Source organism: Falco punctatus, assembly GCF_963210335.1.
Source record: "Falco punctatus genome assembly, chromosome: 4".
NCBI lineage: Eukaryota > Metazoa > Chordata > Aves > Falconiformes > Falconidae > Falco > Falco punctatus.
Genome location: NC_137583.1, coordinates 102,024,276 through 102,049,856, shown reverse-complemented (window position 1 = coordinate 102,049,856; position 25,581 = coordinate 102,024,276). Strand labels below are relative to the sequence as shown.

General features: G+C 44.3%; 2 protein-coding genes across 7 annotated transcripts in view; one reads left to right on the top strand and one right to left on the bottom strand.

The window, feature by feature from the left end:
* The window catches only part of TGFBR2 (transforming growth factor beta receptor 2), a 61,249-nt gene extending 52,597 nt beyond the window's left edge, over nucleotides 1-8,652 (top strand). For both annotated transcript variants that reach the window (XM_080387329.1, XM_080387328.1), the window contains 2 exons: nucleotides 2,793-2,920; nucleotides 6,305-8,652. In XM_080387329.1, the coding sequence (XP_080243455.1) occupies nucleotides 2,793-2,920; nucleotides 6,305-6,484 (308 nt within the window). In that variant the 3' untranslated portion in view covers nucleotides 6,485-8,652. The remainder of the gene's footprint in view (nucleotides 1-2,792; nucleotides 2,921-6,304) is intronic.
* Nucleotides 8,427-25,581, bottom strand: part of GADL1 (glutamate decarboxylase like 1) — a 159,605-nt gene continuing 142,450 nt past the window's right edge. For 3 of the 5 annotated variants that reach the window (XM_080387331.1, XM_080387332.1, XM_080387330.1), the window contains exon 15: nucleotides 8,427-25,045. In XM_080387331.1, coding sequence (XP_080243457.1) covers nucleotides 24,872-25,045 — 174 coding nt within the window. In that variant the 3' untranslated portion in view covers nucleotides 8,427-24,871. The remainder of the gene's footprint in view (nucleotides 25,046-25,581) is intronic. The other 2 variants (XR_013928101.1, XR_013928102.1) reach the window with 2 other exon arrangements.

Genomic DNA, 25,581 nt, shown 5'->3' with positions numbered 1-25,581 from the left:
TTACTGAACACTAAAGTTGCTGTAGTTCATGGTACCTGAGGCATTTATGGTACTTCAGCCAGTTGTCATTTTTAGTGTCAGACAAGTCTAAAAACAATCAGAAGAAACAAGTAAGACATGAAAAATAGATTCAGCATCCTGTACATAGTCGTGCACAAGCAGCTAGGCACAAACATCTTAACCTACCTCAAATTGACATCTGTTACATCTACTGTAGCATGTCAACATGATCCATGAATAACCCCAGCTATTATTGCAAAATGTGTCTGACACCTGAGATTCCACAGCATGAGGATGATTTACTGCAAAAGGATTCAGGGGGCTTTTCTTTCGAAGGGAAAGAGAAGCAAGATAATAAATAGCAAGAAGATGCTGCATGCTTTTCAAACTGTGGGAAGGCAAAACTGTATTTCTATAAAGTCATTACAGGGAATTGGCATCTGGCCTCATTTCCTCTTTACCGTTAAAACAAAAAAAATAAACCAACCCAAAAAAAAAACCCACTGAAAAAAATCTGTTCAGTCTTTATATTTGAAAGAGGACCGCTCATAGCAGAGAAAGAATTCCTCAAACAGAGGAAATGTATTACAGACCTATCAATTCCCTGGAAAGGCTTTCCCTTCCCCCACTTGAACAGTCTCATGAGCCTGAATTGGCCTTTGGATTAAGCTCAGCAAGAGGGAGCAGGGCAGCGGGGCAGCACCAGCTTACCTCTGTGGGACATTCAGACGACTCATACTGCAGAAGCCATGGCTGGTGTCCATGACCACTGCCACAATCAAACCATGACTGATGGAGACGGTGTAAGAAATGGCCGTCTAGGTCATGCTATTTAAATTTTCCCAGCGTACTTTAGTAATTTGGTTAGCTTTGGAAGTAGAGGTATCTGCTTTGTAATCATTGCGCATCCGTTGCATAGCAATCCAGGTCTGACCAGCAAGATGGCAACTTCCCAGTTAATTTCTAGGGCTAAAAGTCTTGTAAATTTACTTTGGCTGAGTAATCTAGAACAGATTAGTGTGGGTGAAACTGGTATGCCTTCTTGCAGAGGAAAGCAAGCAAAGCAGACTTTGGCACTTGAATCTTCAAGTGATTAGCGTATGAGAAGATAGCAGTTGTGTTTCAGGACTATAGCCACCCTTCAGAGCGTTGTGTGGACAGTGGTCAGCACCGGGTGGTGCAGGAGAAGGAAGGAGAGCTCTGCAGGAGGCATCTGTGGGGTGCTCTGCTGTACTGCACACGCAGTTGTTTGCAGCTGGATCTCTGAACACTGAACATTCGAAGCATAAGATTTAATATCCCTTCCAAAATGTTTGTTATAGTAACTTGGCTATTTATATTTTTTTAAAAGCAATAGAAATTCTTTTCCTGTAGCCTGATAAAGTCTTCGTATCACGGTCATTATGTAGAAATGAGATCTACAGCCTAACTCTAAGGTTTTGGAGAAAAGTCCACCTTTTATTTATGTTCAATACTACCTTGTTTTTATCATGAGATGTGACACAAGGATCTGATCTGTGTTACCTTGATCATTAGTTATTTTCAGCGTCTCATCATTTGGCCCCTTACATTTCTCCCCAAAGTAAACAAAGCTAAGCTTTAAAGGTTCTTCCCAATTTTTCCGGGCTTTTAATCATTGTTATCACCCTTCTCAGAGCTTCTTTTTATTGTAAGATGCCCCTTGACAGGAGTGAGCTGCACTGGACGCTGCATTTGAACTTTGGTTGTAACATTACGCAACAGTACTGTCTCTCCCATCTTGTTCATCTCTCTTCACACATCTTCTGGGCACTCACATGCATTCTCCAGACTGCCTTGTAGATTATACTTCAGTTTTTCTCGCCCTCAATTAATTCCTAGAAAGAAATAAGAGGCAGCAGAACAGGCCAACTTCATAAATCTTTATCTAATACTAGCAAGTCATTAGGCCTGTGAGTAAAGTCTCCATCTGTTCCCAAAGAAACCACAGCATTTTCTACACTGTGTCAGCATCTACTATAATATTTCCGCTCGCAAAGATTTCTTGAGTTTTCTCCAAAGGCCCCATATGTCTGCCTTTTCCTTTCTCTCTCCAAAGAAAAGTAAAGAAAATATGCAATGTGCAAAGAAAAACTAGAATGGCAGCAGCCCCTTCAGGAAGCTGTGCCCCCTGCATCATGGGCCAAAACCTGACCCATTTTGGGAAAGAGGCCTAAAATAAGAGCTGACTACTACTTTCTACAGAGGAATGTGGATCAGTAATAAACAAGGGCAGCATGGCAGCTTCCATCACTGCTTTTTACTGTATCTTTGTCCTTTTCAAGCAACTGTTTCCTTCTAGCAATCTGGCACATTAACATCTATCATGACCTAGACAGATTTCGCTTTCTACTTCACCTGGTAAGTGTGTGTGAACTCAGGGGACCTAAGGGCAACCAGTTCTTGCAAGCCTGGCTCAAGCAAGACTCACCTTAAAGCTCCTGTGTGTTTTGCCTCAGCACAGACTGAAACGCTCACAAACCATTACAGGTTACTCCGCTGCTCTGACTGTTGCTAATATGATTATGTACTAAAGGGTTTAAATTAAAATTGTTTAGTTGGCTAGGAAAGGGAGGCGGGGGGAATGTGGGAGTAATACATTTGCAACATTTTTGCAAATGCCAACTGGCTTTGCTTTGTTTGGAGCTGGTCAAGCAGAACAGTGGTACTGAGTAGCTAATCAGTAGCTCCTCCAGAGAACAGCCAGCTCCCTTCACACTTGGCACCAGCACAGCCCAGCTGAATACCCTTGTGTTTGCTTATTCTCTTGGCAGAAGTGAAAGAGTACGAGCCCCCGTTTGGCTCCAAAGTGCGAGAACACCCCTGTGTGGAAAGCATGAAGGACAATGTCCTAAGAGACAGAGGGCGACCGGAGATCCCCAGCTCCTGGCTTAACCATCAGGTAAGAGCACCTGGGAGCTGCGCTACACAATTAGCTAATTAGCTGCTGCCTGGAGCCTGAGCCTTAACTCAGTGCCTGGCCCACCAGGCTGAACCTCTCTTTTTGCACAGATCAGGGCTCTGTCACGCAGTGACACCGGTGCTGCTGTGGTTGAGACACCACAGCGTTCTGCATCATGCCTACCCCAAAGTCCTGGGTTCCTGTTGCCCACCAGTGTAATCTAAAAGTGATCAAAACAACCAGGTTGGAAACCTGAGAGCCGACAATCATCCAGCCAGCCACAGAATAATTAGGGCCTTAAATCACGGTGTGTGCAGGCTCTGAAAGGTCAAAGAGAACAACTTTGCACATGGGTCCCTTCAGCAGAGAAAAGAAATCTCAGTATTTTATCATGGAAACCAGTCACAGTTGTATCCCAGCTGTTGACAGGTTTAAGAAAATAGGAAATGAGTCTTCACCAAGCCGGTCTGGTTTTGTTCGGGTTGCGCATTAGCAGTCCATTTCCCTTGCACTTCGTGAAGCGCTCTGTCAGCTTTCCCCAGGCACCCGCACCATGGTTGCACTTCCTAGGCTACAGCAGATTTCTCAGTAGATGAAGCTGAATGGAAACCAGCTAAAGGCACGTGTTTCTTCACCTTTGCTCTGAGCAGTTTCATCGGTAGAGAATCACACCAGAGAAGTGAGGCTTGGTCGCTCCACTTGTCAATGAAGTATGTTGAGTGGTCTTTACAGACAAAAGGAAAGCATTGTGAACATTTATAAAAGCCCAGGCAACCAAGATCAGCCAGTATCTCCATCAGGAACAATGTAACGCTCCCTTTTTCATTCCAGTTGAGACGTTAAAATCACAAGTCGAACACCTACTTAAGAAAGGTCAAGTGAGTGGCCAAAATCAATCATCTTTCCAACCAAGAACAATGCATCTGCCACTTGATAAGCGTAGCAGAGTGCAGCCCCTTCCTGGACCACAGGGACTTGCTCCTTCTGTAGTCATCTGTGATGAGTAGGGTTATTAAGGAGGGGCCTTTAACTGGGCAGGAAAGCTGTATTTTGAGAGACACCTGGATATCTGGTATCATCAGTACTAAAAAGCCCTTGACGCTTTTTAGGAGCCATAGATACAACCATCTCCTAAATGACAAGTGGAGCTGGGAAGGAGAGATTATACTAATGCTCATCTTTATAGAAAAGGACTGGTTGCAGAAATTTTATAAAATAGTGGATGAGCTAGTGAAAGAGGTCATGAGTTGATCGCAGTTGTTTGCCACAAAGGCAAAGTGAAGTCCAAATTGGTAATACATATGTGGTACTTTAGAAAAGCCCAGTTAGCAAAGCAGAAAAGAATCCTGAGCCAGATCATATGGTAGAAAAAATTTAAATAGTAGAAAATGCGTAAAATTAGGAACAGTGTGAGAACATTTCTCAGCATATTCAAAAGACATGGTCTCACATTTGAAAAAAATTAAAGAAGGGTAGGGTAAAGAACTGCTTAAGGAAACAGAAAAACAACAGGAAGATCTGTGGTCAGCAAACCTGAGGATAATGAGAGTTTTTCTCAAGAGCAAAATCTAACTTAGTACCTGTCTGTTGCTGGATATGAAAGAAAGGTACTGCACACCCTAATGCAGAGGCAGAAGCGGTCAGCAACTATTTCTGCCCTGCATTTGGGAAGAGTCAGATGGTTGACATGTAATAGAAGGTGATGAAGGCCCCTAAAAGCAAAAGTCATTGGTGCTTACAGCAGGCCTGGCGCAGTGTCAGGTGGCCCAGCGATTCCGTGTTTGGGACAGGGCTGCTGCTGCAGGCACTGTGCTCTGTGGCAGCAGGAACGCGCGATACTGCTGGTTAGGCCCTGAAGGGGTGTCTGGGCGCTCGCTTCATGCACGGCCAGCACAGCCCCACAGCTGCTCTCACAGCAGCAAGCCTGAGCGGGGGCTGCAGCTCAAGGTACTGGAGTAGAGCTCTAAGATACACCGTGAATTTTGTCACCTCTGGGTTGACATAGCGAGTAAAACAATAGCAGATTTGGACCTAGGTGTCCTGCATTCGACTTTGGAGATTTCCTCCCTATGTAAAACCCAGCCCTCAGTGTGCCCCCAGTGCGGGGCACCCCACCGACTGGAGGGACCGTGCATCTGCGCTCGCATGTCACTGGGATGGGCACAGCTGGCCCCGGCGGGGTTGGAGCTAAGAGTCTAAGGCAGGAAATGAATGCCTGATAACACACCCACAGGACATTTAATGAAGGTGGATTTAATTCCCTTCATCTGAACCCCTTCAGCGTTTCACATTGCGCTATCTAAAATGCAGTGATGCATCAGCTTCGGCAGGGCTGTGACAGTTTGCAGCAGCTGAGGATCTGCTTTGAACTCCACAGAAGTTGTTCGTACTGTAATGGCTATTCCATATTCATTTCCTTCCTCTGCAGTCGTGTTTTTGTAATGAACTCATTATTCATCGTGATAAAATTCTGGAATGGTTTTACATATTACAATTTTTTTCCCCTTAATGAGATTTGTTGCACTATTGATTTCAAGTTAATGTTTAATATTTAATTTAATTTACTGCTTGTAATTTCAATGCCAGCAGAAAACTAATGTTATTTGTATACAGACAATAACGTTCTGCTATTAACATTGACATCAGTCAACATCACCAATTAGGTAAATTATGCAATTAATGCAGTGTTGTGAACTGTTATTTTTTTAAATAAGAAGTTTAAGATAAATCCTACTTAATGGGCTTTTAGTGTCATAAAGCAAAGCACACGATTTCCTGGCAAATACCTCATGTTTATAAAATGCATTACAGAGATGCAACTGTTTTTTGCTCCTCTAAACATGTGCATCGGGTACTGAAATGAAGGTTAAATAGCTACATCTGTGAGTGACGCGTTCAGGTGTGTGACTGTGTCCCATATTTGCCCACAGATTTAGTTAGCCTGCAAGGAATTCATAAAGAGCTAAGGCTGGGCCTGATATTGCTGGCAGTCAGAATTTTGTTTGAAAAACCCAAACAGAATTCAGGCAGTCAGAGGCATGGATTGACTGGGAAGTTACACAGAAGAATTCTGATCATCTTGATTGGAAAAAACCCTACTTGATTCTATAACACTAGTCCAATGTGTCATTTTTCTTGTTATAAAATGTCAGACCATAAGCTCAGAAATGACAGTACCAACTAAAGGGCATAAAATATTGTAGTAGGGTGTCTTTATTAAAAAAAAAAAAAAAAAAAAAAAAGGCATGCCCCCCGTGACCATAGCAGCAGAGCCCATAAAGCACCCCCAGGACCCAGGTGAATAACCCCTGAACTTCAGAGGGCACTAAGGCAACCCACACGTGGGCTCTGGCGCTGACTGGCTGCTCTCTGTGCTCTCTGCAGGGCATCCAGATGGTGTGTGAAACTCTCATTGAGTGCTGGGACCACGACCCCGAGGCGCGGCTCACAGCACAGTGCGTTGCGGAGCGCTTCAGCGAGCTCAAGCACCATGACAAGCTCTCGGGAAGAAGCTGTTCAGAGGAGAAGATCCCTGAAGATGGCTCCGTGACCACTGCCAAGTAGCATGTGCCCAAGAGCTCCAGAACAGAGGGAAGTCGCTCCTAGATGCGTTCACCTTGCAAAGGAAGAAGTCTCGATCGGTGCCTTGACTTGCTTCCTGGAGGACTGAGGCTGTCACTACTCCCTTTAGGCTCCAGCTCTGAACGGAGAGATGTATTCGTGGGAATTAAAAGCTGGGGAGTAAGTGTCATACCCTAGCATTGGCTGCTGGCATCATGTCACAGGAGGAGCTATGTATGTTAGCACTTCCTCAGGAAATGAGATTTGAAAATAGCCAATAACATTATGCACTTTATTAATGCCTGTATATAACTATGAAATTGCTATTATATATATATATATATACTATATATATATATTAAAAAAGTGTGTGTATGTATATATATATATCTATATATCTATACACAGCCATGCTCGGAAAAAAAAAAAAAAAAAAAGAAAAAGAGTTAAAATTTTTTCAAAAGTGCTTCCAGGAGATCACTCGCCCTTAGGGAAGGAGCCTGGAGATGCTGGCATAGCAGGACACCAGCAACTGTGCCCTAAGCGATCTGCCAAAAAGCTCGGAGTATGAGGTGGTAGGAAGATGGCCTTCAAAGCATGTGCTGTAAGCACCTGGCTGTGGCCCTGCAGTTCACGGCTGCAGGAGCAGTCTCACAGCAGACAGGCCAATTTGGCTTTGCAGTTGTACCTATATGGTCCTGTCCGCAGCACATTTTGGAAGGTTCAGGGATGCCTTTGCCCTCTCACCTTCACCCCTGTGTCCTTACAATGTCCCAGAACAGCAGTGCAAAGAACTTTGGTCCCTCCACATGTGTGCTTTGATACAGAGGTTATTAATGTTATATGTTTATTGCTTTGAATTCATGCTGCTTGCAAGCAGGTTACAAAATATCAGCAGGATGAGTTTCTCCTCCTCCCACCCCCAAACCATACAAAACAAAACAGGGCCAGCAATAATCCAAGCAGATGTTTTATATTTGCTGTGCATTCTCAGTGCAGGCAGTACTATTTTTTTCCCTTCCTTTTACCTTGATTGTGTTGCTATAAGAACAAACTCTTTTTTTTTTTTTTTTTTCCCCTGTACAGCATGTCAAATTGCTTGACAGACCCCAGTCTGACTCTGTTCTATGCTTTCTAGAGAAAAGTTCCTTGCAAAAGGACCTCGGAGGTGAGGGAAAACACTGTAGCATTAGGTTAATGGTATATTCTGCCCTCAGCAAGTCAGCAATTAACAGAAAATAAGCCCAAACCCCAAGAAAGACGATTTATTCCAAAAGGAGCCCTCAGACATTGCTTACATTCTTTCAGAAGTTCTCCAAATGTTTAATAAGGTAGTTCACATCACATTGGGTCTATATAAATGGCAGCGATGTGTTTAGTAAGTGCTAACAATTTTGTCTTCAGGAGTTTTGCAGCAATTTTTCCACCTTTTTCTTCCCCACGGCATGGAAGCAGGCCTTGGAAATTAGAAATTCAGCCGGCACAAGCCAGCCCTGTACGGATGTATCTGGTGCAATTTATTAAACACCTTTGACAGATGAACATCGCTATTTCTCCAGAAGATGTTGCCATGTAAGTCAATAGGAATCACGCTTCCTCAAATAGGACTTAAGATGACAAATATTTTATTTGAAATGGGTTTGTATCTGCCTTTTTTTCTTTCATTTTAACCAAACTACTCAGAAATATTTAAACAACCTCGGGGCAAAAACCTCGGCGACTACCGCGGCACTCGGCGAATGCGGTGTGCGGGGGCCGGGGGGCGCTGGGTCTGGCGGCGGGGCCTGCTGCCCTCTAGCGGCGCTGCTGCCCTCCAGCGGTGCTGCTGCCACCTCGGCAGCCCGCGGCGGGGGACAGGGACCGCCCGCCCCTTCCTCCTCTTCCATCCACGCTGAACGTCAAGGACTGGCGTCCGGTAGTTCCTGACAATACTGACACTTTTACGTTTGGGTTTTTTTTACTACTACATGTAAAGGAATGTTCTTATTCTTTTAAGGAATATTTCACCTGTACATCATGTATGAAATAGGAATGTGAACAATATATACTCTTGTATATCAAGTTTGAAGCACTTAACTTGCTTTGTAACTGTTTTGGGTTTTTTTTTCATTTTGTTTTGTTTTGTATAAAGCAAATGTTTATTGGAGCAAATAAAATAACACCAACTTGCATTTGTCTTTTATCTCTAGAGCATCCAGAATAGGGAGACCGCTCTTTCTAAAACAAACCCTATCCTAAAAGGATTCAGGACCATTCCTTGCCACCAGAGGCCTGAATGTCATGCTGGGGGTGCCCAACGGTCTTTGCATGTGTCCTGTTTTGCTAATGACTCTTCTGGTCTCTACCCAGCGCTTCAGCAGAACAGCACGAGCAGACACCCAAACATGCTGGTGCATTAGCCCCTGCAGTGTAAAACCGTCACTAGTCTCAGGGGTGGGGAGAGAGAAGAGGGTTCACAGCTGATGTTCTCCGGCTTTTAGGCTGCTCAATTCTCAGTACAGATGAGGCACTGGGTTTAGTGGTGCATTTGGCAGTGCTAGGTTAATGGTTGGCTCATTGGTCTTAAAGGTCTTTTCCAAACTAAACGATTCTATGATAAGGCTGTAGTTAAACTTCAGTTGTTTCAGTGCTGGTATTAAAGTGAGCCAGAAGACAGCCCGCTAAATCTGTGTCACTGAGAACTGTATGATTAATTGCTTGGGCTCCCATGGAAGACATGCAGAACACAAGCACCACATAAACAAAGAGTGAGGTACCCTCCTCTTCCCCCACTCAAATTGCCTCAAGTGGGACTTAGGATGAATCTAAGCCTTTACACAGGATGCAGCCCGCCAGTGCCTGGTGTAGGCATCTGAAACTCTCCAGGTATCACCATTATTATTTTTTTTTTCAGGGACCGTATTTTGGTGCCAAAACCTCCACCAGAGCTCATGCTTGGTTGCACTGAATACCTCCTTTTGAACCTTTACGTGGGGATTCCCCAAACAGGCACCCAGCAGTCTTCATTCTTGAGGTGAGCAGAACGGCAGAATAAGTAAGGCTAGCAGGGGTCTCTGCTGCAGGCACTGTGCTTGCTGGTCACCTGGGCCAGGGTCCTGTTCAAAACAGGCAGCTTGGATCAGGTTGCTCAAGACCTTGTTGAATTTTGCGTATGTTCAAAGCTAATGATCTCACAGCCTCTCCGGGCACCTGGTGCTCCAAACAAAGCAGCACACGCAGCCAATGTCAGCTGTGGTGCAAAGAACAGCGGCCACATTTAGTCTAAACTTGGAGAAACAGGGGCTTTGTGAAGGAGAAGCTGCCTAGGTGCCCCCGCCAGCAGACAGCTGCAGGTGACCAGGTCCTTCATCAAGCCAGCTCCCCTCTGCCCCACGCTACCAGACTATAAATCCAGCCGCACAGGGAGGATGCTGCAGCCAGGTGAAACCAGCTGCCTGGGGCCACCCCAGAGGGGCCTGCAGGGAGCCTTGCTGCAGGGCTGCTGGGGGTGCAGTCAGGACAGGACCCCGCCAGCTGCAAGGCAACGTGCCCGCACCAGCCTTGCTGTAGTCGCTCTAACGCGGAGGGATGTAGGATACTCTACAGCCTCTCCCTCCCCAGCAAGCACTACTGACACAGCCTTCCCTTCCCTCCTGTTTCTTCAGTGAAGACCAGGTACAAAACAGCTCTCTGCTTCCCTGCAGACATCCAAAGCCGCACTGTCCACACTTCTGTGGTTTCCAGCAGCGCCCTGCTGTGCCCAAGGCAAGCCTAGCGTCACTGTGGTCGGCCTCGGCATTTGCTGGTGCGCTGATGGCAGTGGCCACCCCTCACCAGTCCCCACCGCTGGCCACGTACTTGCAAAGATCTTCAAGCCCCGACATCCTGTCTATACTGGCTCAAAGCCCAAGTCCTTTTGGCATAACAAGGCAAGCAAGTGTTGCAAAACCAAATACGAAACGGCTTAAGAAAACGTAGCAGGCAAATGCCAGACCTTTCAGTCTCGATATACAAAATATCCTTGAAATAAAGTACACCGTATCCTTCTAATAATTTTTTCAATTAAGACTTTCGCCCACCTTTCTCATCCTAAATATGGTATTCAACATCCTGCTGTAAGCAGCTCTTAATTAGCATCCCAATCAGCATTTTATCACCAGGGTACACAGCAAGGAGGCTCCAGCTGTGCAATGCAGAAGGCAATCCTTGGGTTTACTACTGAACTATGCAATGGTCTAAACTGGATGGCAAAGCTTCCCTGCACAGCCTGCCCATGTTACCAGTTCGTGTAACTCCCAGCACAATCGAGATTTCACTCCCTTCTAGGGTATTTGCAACTGCTACTGGAATAGACAGGAACGATAAAAGAAGAAAAAAATCATGACCTGGCTCCTGGGGGTTGGAGGGGAGAAAGGAATTAAGACATCATTGCTCTGAACGCTCCTGGAAACAAACTGGGCCACATGTAGAGCACCTGCAATATTGTCCTCTTGTCAAGCCAGCTGTGCTGGGACCCAAGGGCTTCCTTTGCTTCCAGAGAAACCTTGATTAATTTATTTCCTGATCCTTAGCTCTTTCTCTCCCTCCCGCATTCTTTTTTTTTTTTTTTTTCTCTTTTTTTTGGCATTATGTTTTTAATAAAATGCTGCCTATGGCAATTTTTCCCTCCAGCCACAAAGAAGATGGAGTGAATTCTGTTCCAGACTGTCTGCTGCTCGTTCCTGAACGCAGTTTGGCTGCGTTCATGCTGCTTATTACTTGGCAAATATTCATGCAAGTCAGTGCGCACCATATGCACGTTCAGAGGCTCTTGCTGGGGGGGTGTGTGTGCCAAAAATCCCAGTCTCCTCCTCTATCAGTACAAGTAATGCACCTCGCTGCAGGATTTTGGTGCTTGGTTGTTTTTTTGATCGGGCACCTGTGTGCTAGTGGATTACGTTTCCCAGCATGACCCCCAAGACCCATTTGGCCTGAGCCCATGGTGTCCCAGCTTGGCTGTCCAGACCACACTTCCTCACCATGCCTAGACCTGTTTGCAGCTTTCACCTATTTCTGACCTCCAGCAGCTGAAAGGCCTTGCTCGTGGGCAGAAAGCTGAGGAGAAAGTCAGTGGTTTGTTGAGATACGGCCAAATTGTGAAGCTTCTGGGAGGACCAAGCCCAGGAAATAGATCTAAAACTCTTGACCGATGAACACTTTGAGCACCATCTAATCACTTCATGAAGAGACAAAGGCAAAAGGCAGCTCATAAATTATCTGCTGTGAATTAGTTGCTCAGTTATAATGGTGATAAACTAATCCCTTCAGACACCTGCGTTTACGTAACTAAATTCTTAAAACATAAGATGGTTACCTGATCAAGTTCGCATGAGTGAACTCCCACTGCTGAGATGTCTGGTTCATAAACGTGCTGCCATGTGAAAGCAGGTAGAGCAAAGATCCCTGGCATTTCTTCCCAGGCTAGCAGGCTCATGTGTGTCACCCAAGGGACCACTCACAGCTGAAAGCACTGAAAACACCTCTTGCTCCTCTGCTGCAGCAAGGCTTTCCTGTGGAAGAACAACAAAAAGCAATTCAACTTGCTTTTTTTCACCCTTCCACGGCTTCAAGCCCCAGCTACCAACATCTCCTCCCCACCACTCCTCTCCTCCTCCCAGGCACCCTCAGGTGCCTGAACGGGGGCTGTGCAATGCTCTTCCTCCTACCTCCAGTTTGGGGTCAGGGCACTGGTCTTTCTCTCATGAAGGCAACTTACTGCGTTTGTGTTTCAGACCAGGACCTGCATCAGCTGTTTGGGTTCAAGCGTTGAGCTGAGCACTGCGTGACCTCCCACGGGGCACCTCACCATTGGTTCTGCTCAGGCTAGAGCCATGCCCTTCTTCCTGCCTACCGCTCCTGCCCCAGCCCCCTCCTCTCCCCTACAGGGACCATCCTGACTGCTAGGGTCTGCCCACCTCCAGAAATGGCACCTGAGTAAACCCACCGCACACACCTGTTGAAAACACCGCCACTTTGCTGATTTAGGGTGGGAGCGATGCAGAGGAAGCGAAGCCTGAAAGAAACGCACATCGAACGTGTTTCTAACCAGCTTGCACAGAGATGGCGGTCAGGTCTCTGGCCAGGCTTGGCAGCTTTCCGCTTCGGTTTGAGGGGCTGCCCGAGGTCTCTGTGTTTGCTGAAGGACAGGATGACCACATCACCACTGGCTTGTCATTCACACGAGCAACTTGCATCACCCCTCCGACTCCACCCTTGACTCTCACCCTCCCACCCCCCAAGCCAGGAATGAAAACACCCCTACAACATTTACAGCCCTGCTGCAACAGGGTTTTTTGTATCATGCAGCTCAGTCACCTGCCAGTGTAACGTAAAAACCTTTGAGATGTCCTGGTTTTTGCAGTGTGCCTCAGCCTCTGGCTGGCTGCATGTGGGGTTTAGGCGAGTACATTATTTTGGATAAGTGAGAGCAATGTGGGATGCGGGATGTGTTATCGGAGCTGTACGGTGAGCTGCAGAAGGGGAGCTCCTCACACACACACCCCCCAGCCCACCCTGACAAAGGCCAAGCCCAGCACTTTCCAGCTGGTACAAAGAGCTCCAGAAACAGACTTTCTTCTGTTAGAACTACGCCTGAGTCTTCGTGTTTCAGCCTTGCGGGAAACCATTTAAGGTTAGAAAATGTTTTGCAGAAGGTATTGATTTAATGTAATTCCTGATTTCCTTTGAAGGTGAAAATTGTCTTTCTAGTTCTCAAACAGAAGACAATATAAACTTCCCCTGAGATAACATCTGCCTGTCTGTGGCTGCAAACGTTTAGCTCCTAAAGGCGGGCCTTTACCTGTTGACTTCCTCAAACACGTATGCGAATGCTGAGAGGATCTCTGCGCTCACCCAGCAAGGCTGTCTGTGCTACGACTACTCAGTAAAATAAGATTATAAAAATATTGATATTAAATTGGGAATATATCATTTGGCAATGTATATGAAATGCCTTCCGAGACTCAGAAGTGACAAGGGCTGTTGCTTCAGAGATTGAGATAAAAATACAAGGCCTACTCTGGGCAATTTCAGTGCATCATTGCAACAATTGTTTGAGAATCATTTAAAGCAAAACACTACTTTTTGAAAGAGCAAAGCCTTTTATACAGGATATATGAATGCCTGGAACGACAAAAATATCTCTGATCCAACGAAACTCAACTAAAGGTTGTCAGAGAAAGGATCCAGTAGAAGAAAACACAAAACCCATCTGCTCACACCACCAAGACAAACAACTACGCGGTGCCGCCACCAAGGAGAATTATAACTTGCAGCACATGGGTTAACAGACAACATATTACATTCAGGAGCAGCCCATCCATAAGAGAGGCACTTAGCAAGTGAAAGATGGTAACTGCTGATTATACCTGAATCCAGCCTTATTTCTGGAAAGGTGAGGTTTCCTCCTTTGGCAAATTAAAGCCAGGGTACAGATTCTCTTCAAGAGATACGCGCTTTCCATAAGACGTCCATCTGGTATTCCTGCAGGCAGCAGAAAGTAGGCCATACCTTTAATTAGCTAAAAGGTTTTGAACAGGACATAAATCTCATACGAAGACTGTTAATTTTCCAGTTGTTAAGCCTTGTATGCTTTTACACAGATTTGCTCATGTGCTTTGGCTACAACCCCTTTTGCACATCTAAACCCCACGGGAGAAGCAGGAGCATTATTTCTGTGACATGACAACATCACCGACACTTCAGCCTCACTACTGGGGAGGAGTCTGCAAACGCAGCTTGCAGGGGATTAGACTGAAATTCTTCTTGTATTGCTCTGAATGGCATAGCAAAGTGCTCCTGTGTTTTAAGGCATTAAGGGCATCGCCCATTAAGCAGCAGGTTGTTTAGCCTGGGTACTTCTGGAAAGGACATGTAAGCCTTATTAAATAAGGGGGGGAGAAAAAAAGCAATTTCATTTTAATTTAGGAATGTTAACATTAATGGGCTTGTCTTGAAATAATTTCTGGAATGGTTGCTTTAAGAACCTAATCTTAACAAAGCCATAGGAAATGGAAGAAAGAATTTAAATTAACTTACTTCATCCATTTTTAAATTGTTTGGGTTAATCACAGTAAACCAAACAGGATTCAGCCATACTTAAACACAGCCTTTGCCTGAGTATAAACTGTTTATTATATCCATGACACACAACTAGACAAAATTCATTCTTGAGCTGGGGAAGAGTCTAATTTGGTTTTATAGGCTCTAGAGGCAAACATTTTGGCAGAAGAGGGTTTGCTTTTCAACGTAGAACAATCTCAGGAAAACTCTCCCCAAAGCGAGCGCGCGATGCGGCAGCATCTCACCATCCTTATGACATCAGCAGCTTGGCCTAAAGTTGGCTCCCATGGCAGGGTGGGCCCTTCCCGGCGGGAGCGGGGCTGCACAGGGAGCCACAAGGGAGTCTGGGCATGGGCAGCCAACGGGCAGGCAGCTGAAGCTTGGACAGATGAAGTCTGTTCCGTGTGCTTTCATGGGCTCCCAAGTAAGACCGTTTCCTCACCCCACTACAACACTGCTGAGGTCAATAGGTTTGACTTCAGCAATGCGACCTATTGGGTCTGTGGATTTTACGGAGATTTTTGGTGCAGACACATGGAGAGTTGCTCATACACTAGCTTAGAGACCGGTTGTTCTTTTCTTTATGTATCTTCACATTAGTGCTAATGATACAAAGTATTTGTTTCAAAAATCCTAAACAAGGAATACAATGGATTTTTACAAAGAAAATTTTGCCTTTTCATTTTCCAATGAGCATTCTGGCAATCCTGGGTGAGTCTTGATGGCCGTGTGGGCTGGCGAGGCTGGAGCTCTGTATATCTAAACTACTTGCCCCGATGTGCAGAATCAATCATATTAGCTTCTAGAAGAGATGGAAATTTATTTCATGGACAAATGCATGAAATAAGCTTTGGATACAGGGTCAGACAGGTCAAATGATGATGTTCATCTTTTTCTATCTCTTTTTCTTTATGTGCGGCCAATGCATTAGCAATTGGAATGTTTGAATGCTACAGAGCGAGTGACACCTCTCACCCACGTAGCAACACATTTCTTGCTTAAGCCATGCACCCTGGCAATAATAAAATTATTAACCTGAGGATATTAAATGCTCTGATGAATAACTTGCATATGCTTGTGACTCCATTTTGCTGTATTTTATGGTAAGAATTGATTTTTAAATAACTGCTTTAATTGTCTTCCAGGAGTAATTAAAATGGAATTATAGGGATTGTGAGCTGCATGCAATGCTTTCATTAAGACAACAATTATGGGGGAAGGGCCCTTAATCAGGCAGGGGGGAGGAACTCTTTTTTTTCTTTTTTTTTTTAACGTCTTATGCAAATATCTCCTACATGATTGCCTCATCAGGTTCAATACTCCGGGACCAGAGCAACGTCTTTGTCTTCCCATTCTAAAGACACCCAGCAAACTAAATACTGAGGGTACTTTTTTTATGAAGGAAAAGCATTAAAAAACAAAACTAAAACCATAAAAGAAACCCCTTCAGGATGAACTGTACAACTGAAAAGGAGAGTGGATGGAAAGGCCAAAATGTTTAGTACTTGTTTGGTTATATTAGTCTTCTGTCTAGCTACAATCAGACAATAAAAGATTAATTCTCAAACTAGTATGGGATAAGAAAAGGGTGGAAAATGCTTAGTATATTGTATTGTTTCAGCTGACTGATGTGGACAAAAATTGCCATCTCAGATCTATTTGTGCTTGTCTTTGACTACTCTGACTCTTTGCATAAAACACATGTCCAGTTCCGAATCCAGATGCATGTCCCAGCCATATCATAGCTCTGTACCAAGGCAAGGCTTTGGTGCTCCCCTGTGTTCCCCTTCCAAGACCCCTGCTTTCCCAGAGTCAGCGCTCAGGTAAGCAGCCTGGCCAGGCCCTGCGGCATCCCCAGGCCCCAGCCCCTGCCCCAGCCCCCCTGAGGGTCAAGTTCTCCGAGATGCAATATGCCCCAGCGAGGATTTCTGCAGTCACACAGTTTGCTCCCACATAGCCAAAGGGACAGAGGTAGTACTTACTACTTGAAATGGGGCAAAAAGAGCTGGGGAACCCATTCAGTTCCTTGTCTCTCAGGAAATTACAAGGGGTAGGAAGAATCAAATTATTTGAAGGCAACTGGAAAACAGTATGAAGAGGGTAGGGGGCAACATGGATTCGTCAATGTATTTTTTTTATCGTACAGAGCAGTAGCTCTTGTAAAATGGAGAAGATACAGTAAGCATTATATGTGTTGAGCTTAGAAAGGTTTTTGATGTCACCTCAAGTGATATTCTTGTTAGCAAACTAGGGAAATGTTGCTCAAATTCAAGTGCAGAGCTGATGCAAAGCTGGCTTGAATTTACAACAGTTACTATGTATATCCCTAGGAGGCACTGAGTACCATCCCACAATGACCCACGCGAGGCTCCTATTCAGTATTTTAAATAATTACCTAGGTGATAGACAAATGTAAATGCTTATGAAACCTGCAAACTGTATCATGCTGTGAGAGGCTGCAAGTGTGCTGCAGGATGGACTGACAATTCAAATTGTTCTTGACATATTGAATAAATGTTTTGAAAAACCATGATCCTCGTTACTGGGAACACTTACAAAGGAGTAATTAAGCATACGGATATCTAATGGAGAGCAGCTGGCCAAAGAAGCTCTAGTGCTCAGGGTGGATCACAAGCCTGACAAGAGTCAATAGTGTCTTGCTGTTACAAAAGGCGGCGAGCATCATGGTGACGTACAAACAGCAGTGTAGCTGAGAGATGTACAAAGTGATCCTGCTCCCTTTGAAAACCTGGTAAGAGTTCAGAGAACTGCTCTGCCTTGTTTTGGGCAGTGGAACAATCAGAAGATTCTCAAACACAGCCTCTGAAGAAATGTGGGAGGAATGACTGTAATGCAGGACTAGAAAAGCCAATAATTAAGGGGCAGTAAGATAATGAACTTAGAACACGTAGAGGTTGCTGAGAGGAAAACCATGCGTTAGCCCTAATCATGGTAGGTAGATCAAACACAGCAGGAAAATCTGGATTATCCATTACGGGAAGACTGCAGGCTGTCCGTCCAGCACTTTTGGTGATAGACTAGACAAAGGTTAGACACTAGTTCTCAGATATCGCTGATCTTACCTCAGGATGGTGGTCATATCATCTTGATGACATCTTGAGATCCTATCTTCTCACAGGGGTCGCAGTTCTGTGTTTGGTCTGTGGCTCCAAAGGTCTGAGTTCCGGGTGGTCAGGAATCTGGAAATTTTGTTCTATGGGAAATTCCAAAATGTGTTGGGGCATGGGGACAGGACATCCTCTTCTGTAACTCACCGTAGAACATCAATATTTCTCAAGGAAAGGAAAACATTTTTAAAAACCCAGACATTTGGATTGCTTCAGAAGAAAATCAAGCCTGGAAACTCAGCACTCTTAGGCCATAGAGCTGAAAGTGGCTTACATGCTCCCGAGTCAGTTTTTAACCTTGGTAAAGAGCACGAGTAAGGAATCAGTGCTCAGCTGAGAGGCTCACAGTCAGGAAAGTGTTTTTTTCATGGCCCTCTGAGCTCCCCATTGCCCAGCTTCAATGCCCCAAACACACCAGTGTCATCATGGGTTACACAGCAAGGAAACATATTCCTGTCACTATTTAGGCAGGATGACAAGAAATTATCCCAGGTCTGTGTGCATTTCCCTAAAGTCTATTGAAATCCAATGTTTGCACAGGAGACTGCCTAAAACAAAGCAACATTTTTTGACTTTGAAAAATCCCAAGAAATTTCAGTTCCAATTCCCTCCCCTGCCACACATGAGATGTTCAGGATTGCTCTTTGGAAGAGACATCATCCTGCGCGTGGCACAGGTCGGTTACCAGAGGACACACGGGTAGATGGAGCACACACCTAGGGAGCGCTGCTCTTCAGTCTGTAACACCAGTTAACATTCCCACCGCCCACTGCTCCCAGCTTGAGACAGCAGAGCTGGGGGACAGAGGCCTGGAGCAGCCGCCGAGCCTGCTGCCTGTCAGGGTTTCCTTGCTATGCTCCAGATGTGAGGCCAGATGTGCTTTGATGTTTACCACCAAACTTCTTGTCTGGCTGACTTTATATGGCATTCAGGTTTAGCTCATACACCGCTATTTATGCCATCATTACACTTATCCCCACAATTTTCCAAGTGTTCAGTACATCCTACCTCTAACCAAAAAGTTCTTGCAGCTTTTTGCGAGTCCTCAAAGATTTTGCACTTTGACTGAGCCTCCCTTGCCACAAGCTCTTAAAATCTCCTAGTTCTCCACCATGTCAGCCTAATTTCCAACACGGCTTCATCAACAAATTTAATGAACATAATCTTTTCAAAAAGGTTAGTGATGACAGTGTGAAGCTAAATTAGCCCAGAATCAATGCCCACGTTTGAGTGGTATCTTCCCTTCTCCATCACTCGTTTTCATCTTTCACTAGATAGTCCTACCCACCTTACATTTTCTGTCCCACTTCCTATCTTATGTAGGTTTTCCCAAATTATACAACATCAAACACAGTAAGAGTCCAGTCTAGAAAATTTGATTTTTTTCCCCCAGAAAGCTCTCTGGATAGCCTAGCACCATCTCCCTCTGCTAAGCCCATATCATAGCATGTCCCGTTTTCAGTCACTGCTGTCTCCGAGTAGTGACCCCCGCAACAATTTTTCTAAAGCTGCAGGGCAAGGTTTCACAAAAATAGAGATTTTAAGTTCCTTATGCATCGTTCTTCTGTAAAACAGGAACTAGCATCTCTTTCTCCCACCCTTTGCCTTACTTAGTTTCCCATGACCAAACTGGTCTACTGTACAGTGCACAGTGAAGTCCTGATTGTGGTGTTACTGTAATTCTGACAGAAGCAGCCAGTGATCATCATTTCAGCATCTAGACAAATCCACTGCTGAGAAAGAGAAGACAAAATGTCACTTTAAGATACCAGTCTGTGCACTGCTTTTGCTTCAGCTTTCAGTTTTCCCCCTTCTGCTTCCCTGATATTTTTCCTATGGTGCCAAATACTGAAAATTTCACTCTGAAAAAACGTCCAAGGCATAAAAGACAGCACAGAAACTGAGCAAGAGTTAAAAATCCATCTTACCTGGCATGAAAGGGGCAGGATGTATAAAGCTGCCAGTGCCAATGCCTGTCAGATTTCAGGAGTCATTTTCCCAGAATGACAAGCTGGGTGAAAATTTCTTGGAAGAACAGTGTTGTACAGAGGACAATATAGACTGCACAGTCCCAAAGACAGATGTTATTTTCCTTAGGCCTCTAGTATTTCATGGCAAGTGCTTTCATCATACTTTCCATTTTTAAATAGCTCTGTAGAAATTATTGTTCTCCAAGTTATTTACAAGAAAGAAATTACTTCATCATAACAGAACAGCTGCGTTTGACAGAACTACTAAGGGTCCGTGTCCTTCAGTTCCTATTATTTGCCTTTATCCTTCATACAATAAAGATTTTACTGGGTTTTTTTTACAGAAATTTTATAAATGTGATCAACTGTATAATGGTACATGAGCTACTAAGGCTTAAAGTGGTCAGCTCTGTTGGGACTTTCAAGATACCCTTTCAGTACCACTTTTATTATTAAGACTACTTTAAAACTTTACCCCGATATATACAAAAGCCGTTACTGTACTACAAAAGCATCTTGCCTTCTGAAAGGGCTTGTCTAGGGTCAGTGGATGGACCACGCTATGCTGAGGCAGACAGCTGCAGTTTCAGGGCATAGGCAAGTTCTTTGATGGCTCCACGACTGGTGCTGCTCCACCACTCACTCCTGCAGCACAGCCACGAGGACCACTCACGTGTGTTAGATTTAGCAAAGGTTAATCACCCACATGATCATTGTTTCCTTCTGTGGGTTTCCCTCAAAACCTTTGACGTTCTCTTTATTGTACCTCTTGCTGTGCAAATTTCCTTGTTTTGTTTTGCTTCTCAAAGTTCAATTTTTGGTTGATTATTGTGTAGTTACAGAATTAGACTAATAACATCTAATTGTACATCTGAAGCAAAAACATATAATTGTGGGAGACTAGATTCAATTTAAAGAAAGAAAACCCCTCCACAAGGGTTTCTCATGGTCTGTACAGTGCATTTGCCAGGCAGTGCTGTTTGATTGCATCTAACCTGCAATTAGCATGTGCAATTAAGCCATAATGAATGTGTGCAATTGCATTATTTTGGGATGTAACAGCAGCAATACTTAGCAGTTACAGTGCTAGACACGGTGCTTATCAGCTCAGATGATTTATCAGCATTTACCAATTATGCCACAGGAAGAAGGGCTGTGAGTGCGCCTTGCCTACAACTGATTTCCAGGATGAACACACACCCATCACTTTCCCATCGGGAAAGCCCATGGAACCAGCCAGCGGCGGGGGAAGAGAGGCTGGGCAGATTTGGCACTGATGAAAATGGGGGACTCAAATGACGCTTTCAGCTTCCCTTTGGCTCATCACAGACCTCATGTGTGACACAGCAGGAGAAAGCAGACTTAGCATTTAGTATTTCTGAATTATTCTCCTCTGCCTTCAACATTTTGTATCAGCTTTGTAAGCCCAATCATGCTACCCAAGCATTTAAAAATAAAAATTATTTGAGCATGAACTAATACTGTGATCTGTGTGCATGAGAAAGCCCCAGGCACATAACAGGTTTTTACATGCTCTTACGTGGCATTCTGGGAACGCAACTCTACCAGTTCTACCAGGCTGTTCTTAAAGGATATTACTTGTCCTTTAAGGGTCAAATGATACTTGAAAAGCATCCTAATGCATCACTGAAGAATGCAAATGAAAATACACTTCAATTCAGTCTCACAGAAATAAAGGTAAATCTCAGTCTCTAGGCACGAACCTTGAGTAGATAAACGGAGATGTTCTGAGTGTCAAACTGCTGGTGTTGAAATGAAAGATCCTAGCGATAAAACTCGGGGCCCAATCCAGCAAGGGTTTCCAGTAAAAGCAGTGGGAGTTAGAAGCACTGAAATCATTCATAACCAGAATCTGATTAATACCAACTAGTATATTAATCTATCACAGAAAATAATATTAGAAGTCCTGAGACAAGGACTGCTAGTTCCAGGCACGATGATTTGTGTGAGTGGTTTTGCACATGGACCCAGCATAAAATGCCCAATGTTCTCACAAGATGCATTCACACAGCTAAGGGTAAAAACTGCCTCAGCATCCCTTCTGTCTAATTATTTCCTTCCTTTCCTATTGAAAAAAATATTATTAGAAGCAGACACAAGAAATTACAAACAACCAACGGATCAGCTTCTACACTGATTTATACCTGTACCTCACAACTTCTATAACTTGGTTTAGCATCCTGAGAGATGGTGCTTGTCAGTAATTAGGAGAGGGAGCTCACGGGACATTCCAAACTACCTAGAATAGTAAAAAAAAATAAATAAAATGGTCATTTATGCAAAGACAATTTAGCTTCTGCATTTGAAAGCAAGAATGAGATAAATTGTGACATATTTTCAACCAAGATGTTTGTTAAAAAAATTACATGGGCACAGCACACTGATAAACCACTTCCTGAAGCAGGGTTAAACTAGGTTTCACATTTTAAACCTGTGCTGGCAGTTTGTTGTTTCTCCATCTGGAGTGCTCACAGATACCTTCTTTATATGTATCACTGCGGTTTTAGACTGACAAATGACAAACACAGTCTTTATTTATAAGGGTGTCATTTACCTGACTTTTTATTAAAATCACCAGCTACAAAATAGACATTTTGTACATACTAGCGCTACACAGGCAACTATGAGAACATTACATTAGACCCGAAATGAGATCATCATATTGCGCATCGGGGACATGATAAGGGATCAGAAATAATAGAAAAGATATGGAGATTAGATCAAGTACTCACACCACACTGGAAGGTTAACCTATACCTTTGAAGAAACAGGTGTACATGTTGAGCGGAGAGACCTACTTTCTGCAAACATAATTTTTTTCCATTTTGCTTTCCATTCATTTAAAAATACTAGAGCCACTAGTGCTACAGAAGGGAACTGTGTTACTTCAGTCTGACATGTGCCACAAGTGTCACAGAAACAGAGAAATGCACTAACAACATGAAGAGAAACAAGGCAGTAACACTTCTTTTGATTATAGTGGTGTCATGAAACACCACAGACCAACTTCTTAGCTGATGGAAGGTGACATAGCTCTCCCTGAAACAAAAATCAAGTACTCACCAAGAGTCTGGACCATAATCAAAACATCCGGACACTGTATTCTGTCTTTCCCTTCCAGTTCAAAAGAGAGAAGGAGAAGGGGTAACTGAAGGGGAACTGTCCAACTCAAGAAGCAACAGCAGCCATCCCATCCACCCAACACCCCTTCGTGCACTCTGCACTCTACCCAGAGTGCCTGGGAGGCTAAATAAGCCTTATGGGCCCTGGATTTAGTTAGGGGCTTTCCAAGATCACGACAGCTGGTATAGCCAAAAGCACAAGGCAATAAAGTGAACTTGGGTATTGCGGGGCAGAATCCAGGGGCCACTTTGCGATACACATTTTTATATTAATATCAATGTGGGTTTGGCTTAAAGTCCAGTGAATCACTGTAATAGCACAAAAATATTCACTTCCAGCACTGTAAAAGGCATCTGCCATTGCTGCAGGGTGACTCTTGCTCCTATCTACCACTCCAATAGTGTGACCTCCTTGGTTATCATGACCTTGTTAATCTTTCCACACCACCATCCTGGAGACTGAAAGAAGGAATTTCATGCAACGTTGGATCCTAGTACAATGTAGGAAATGAAGACAAGATATCATTGTGTTTAAAGACAGCTTTCAGCAGGACAGATAACGTTATAGCAGAAAAGTTCGCATTGGTCAGTGCTACTTCAAATGCAGAATAAGGAGCAAACATCAAAACTTTGAAGCTAAGCAGGTGTTGATTACAAGGTGAAAGGCATGGCTATTTCCATTACTTTGCTGCAAGAACTTCACCCCAAGAAATAAATTTCTATCTTTATAAAATGGATCATTTCATAGAATCAAACCAGATCAAAACTGTTCTGTGATTCTTAACACAAAGCTTAGAACTTAATTTTGCAACTTAAGATTGACCAAAAATGTTCAAGCTGTTCATATCCTAAAATCACAGGCAGGCCTTCTCTGATCACCACCACCTTAATTTCAGTGTCAAAATATAAATTATACAATAATAACATAAGATTATGTTATATTATATAATACATGTTCTATATATTATATATTATAACACTGATAACATCTCAAATCTGTAGGAAAATACAAGCAGACAATGACATATAAGTAATTCTGCTATATTCTTAATATATAGTCACCAGACATAAAAAACTACATATCTTTCAGGTAAATATATATTTTTCTGTTATAATTTTAAAATGCATCTAAAAGCTGCTAAATAAATCTTTACACTTTAAAAATAGAGGAAGGTGAACAGCAGTTCAGAAATGACAGGTAATTCCTGTTAACAAAGAGGTACGAAGCTTTAAGTGCTACTGCAATATTCTTAGCTCTGCTAAAGGGGTTGTGAGATTCAGGTGGGCAACGCTAGCAAACACCGACTGGGCCCAACGATTGTATTTCACAGAATCACAAAATCCTGTAGGTTGGAAGGGACCTTAACAGGTCATCTAGTTTAACCTGCTTAAAGCAGGGTCAATATTGGTTGCTCGGGGCTTTGTGTAGGGGCATCCTGCAAACCAACCAGGACAGCGACAGCACAAGCCCACCAAGCCCCATTCTACCGTCTGCCTGTGCTCACAGCGGAAAACCTGGCCAATCCACCTAGTGAGGGGCCGCGAGGAACTCTTCATATAAGCCCACAACTTCCAGTCTTACCTGTGTAACTACCAGCCAGGCCTCTACCCTTAAACACAGAGCAAACTAAAATATTGACAGAGTATTAACTAGCATTTTAAGGCTCACTGAGCTAAATCCACTCCTAACAGTAACTTAGAAGAGTATTGCCTGCATACGTAAGTGAGCAGTTTGAGCCACACTGTGCATAGGCACCCCGTAAATAGCTGCCCTCCCTGGGACGTAGACACCATTTTCAGAAGTGCTCCCTTTCTGAAGGAAACACTTCCCAGAATGGCGGCAGCGGCGGCAAGCCTGCCCCAAGCCACTCTCAGCCCCCCATCGGCAAATACTTTCCTGGGAAGGGGTGTCATACCAGCAAAGCCCTTAGCATCACTCTGTAAAACGACAGTTTCCAAACTATATGTCAAGCTTTATACTACCTTCCGCAAAATAGCACCAGAATGCTGCTGCTGTTCTCCCTCCTTAAATACCGCATGTGAGCAGCGCCTGGTGCCACGGAGCTACAGCTACAAGTCCTTAGCAAGCAGTTCGATTTCATCCAGCAAGAAGTCCATGTCCTCTCGACTAACTTGCGGGCTGATCACCACCTGGCGGAAGAAGTTGACTTTGCCCTGGTGAGGCTGGTACCCAAGCATCATGCTGCCCTTCTTCATCATCCTTTCTTTAATTATAGGAGCAACCTGAAAGCAGAAACAAAAAAGGGTAGATGTCACGCTCAGAAACACAGCAGATCTGGGCAGGAACTGTATTTTGTGACTTAGGGAGTTTTTTTGAAGGGCCTCAGTTTTGCACCTCTTGCCTGCCCCAATAAGCAGCAAGGCTCAGACCTGCAAGTTTAGAGGCAACCTGTGCACCGAGACCCTCAGGTTCTGGGACTCCTGAAAGAATCAGAGCCAGATCTAAACCTCTCAAAAACCTGCTGCTTGAGGCATTCACCGGCGGCATGGGAGGCCGCAGTTCAGGTCCTGTCCCCTCCTCGACAGGTTTGAACTCGGGAAGAATACCACCCGCAGCCGGCCAAAGGCCGGGTTTCTCTCCTTGTGCTAACCAGGCCAAGCCTGGCTGATGGCCCTTGATGGCCCTTCTGCCACCACATCTGCAAAGCAGCTGTCCCAGAGGGCACTCTCCTCTCCCTTGAACCTCTGTGAAACTTAAGCTACCAATAAGTCAGTTTAATGCAATATTAAGCAAGAAGGCGGCCTGATCCTGGAGCTTA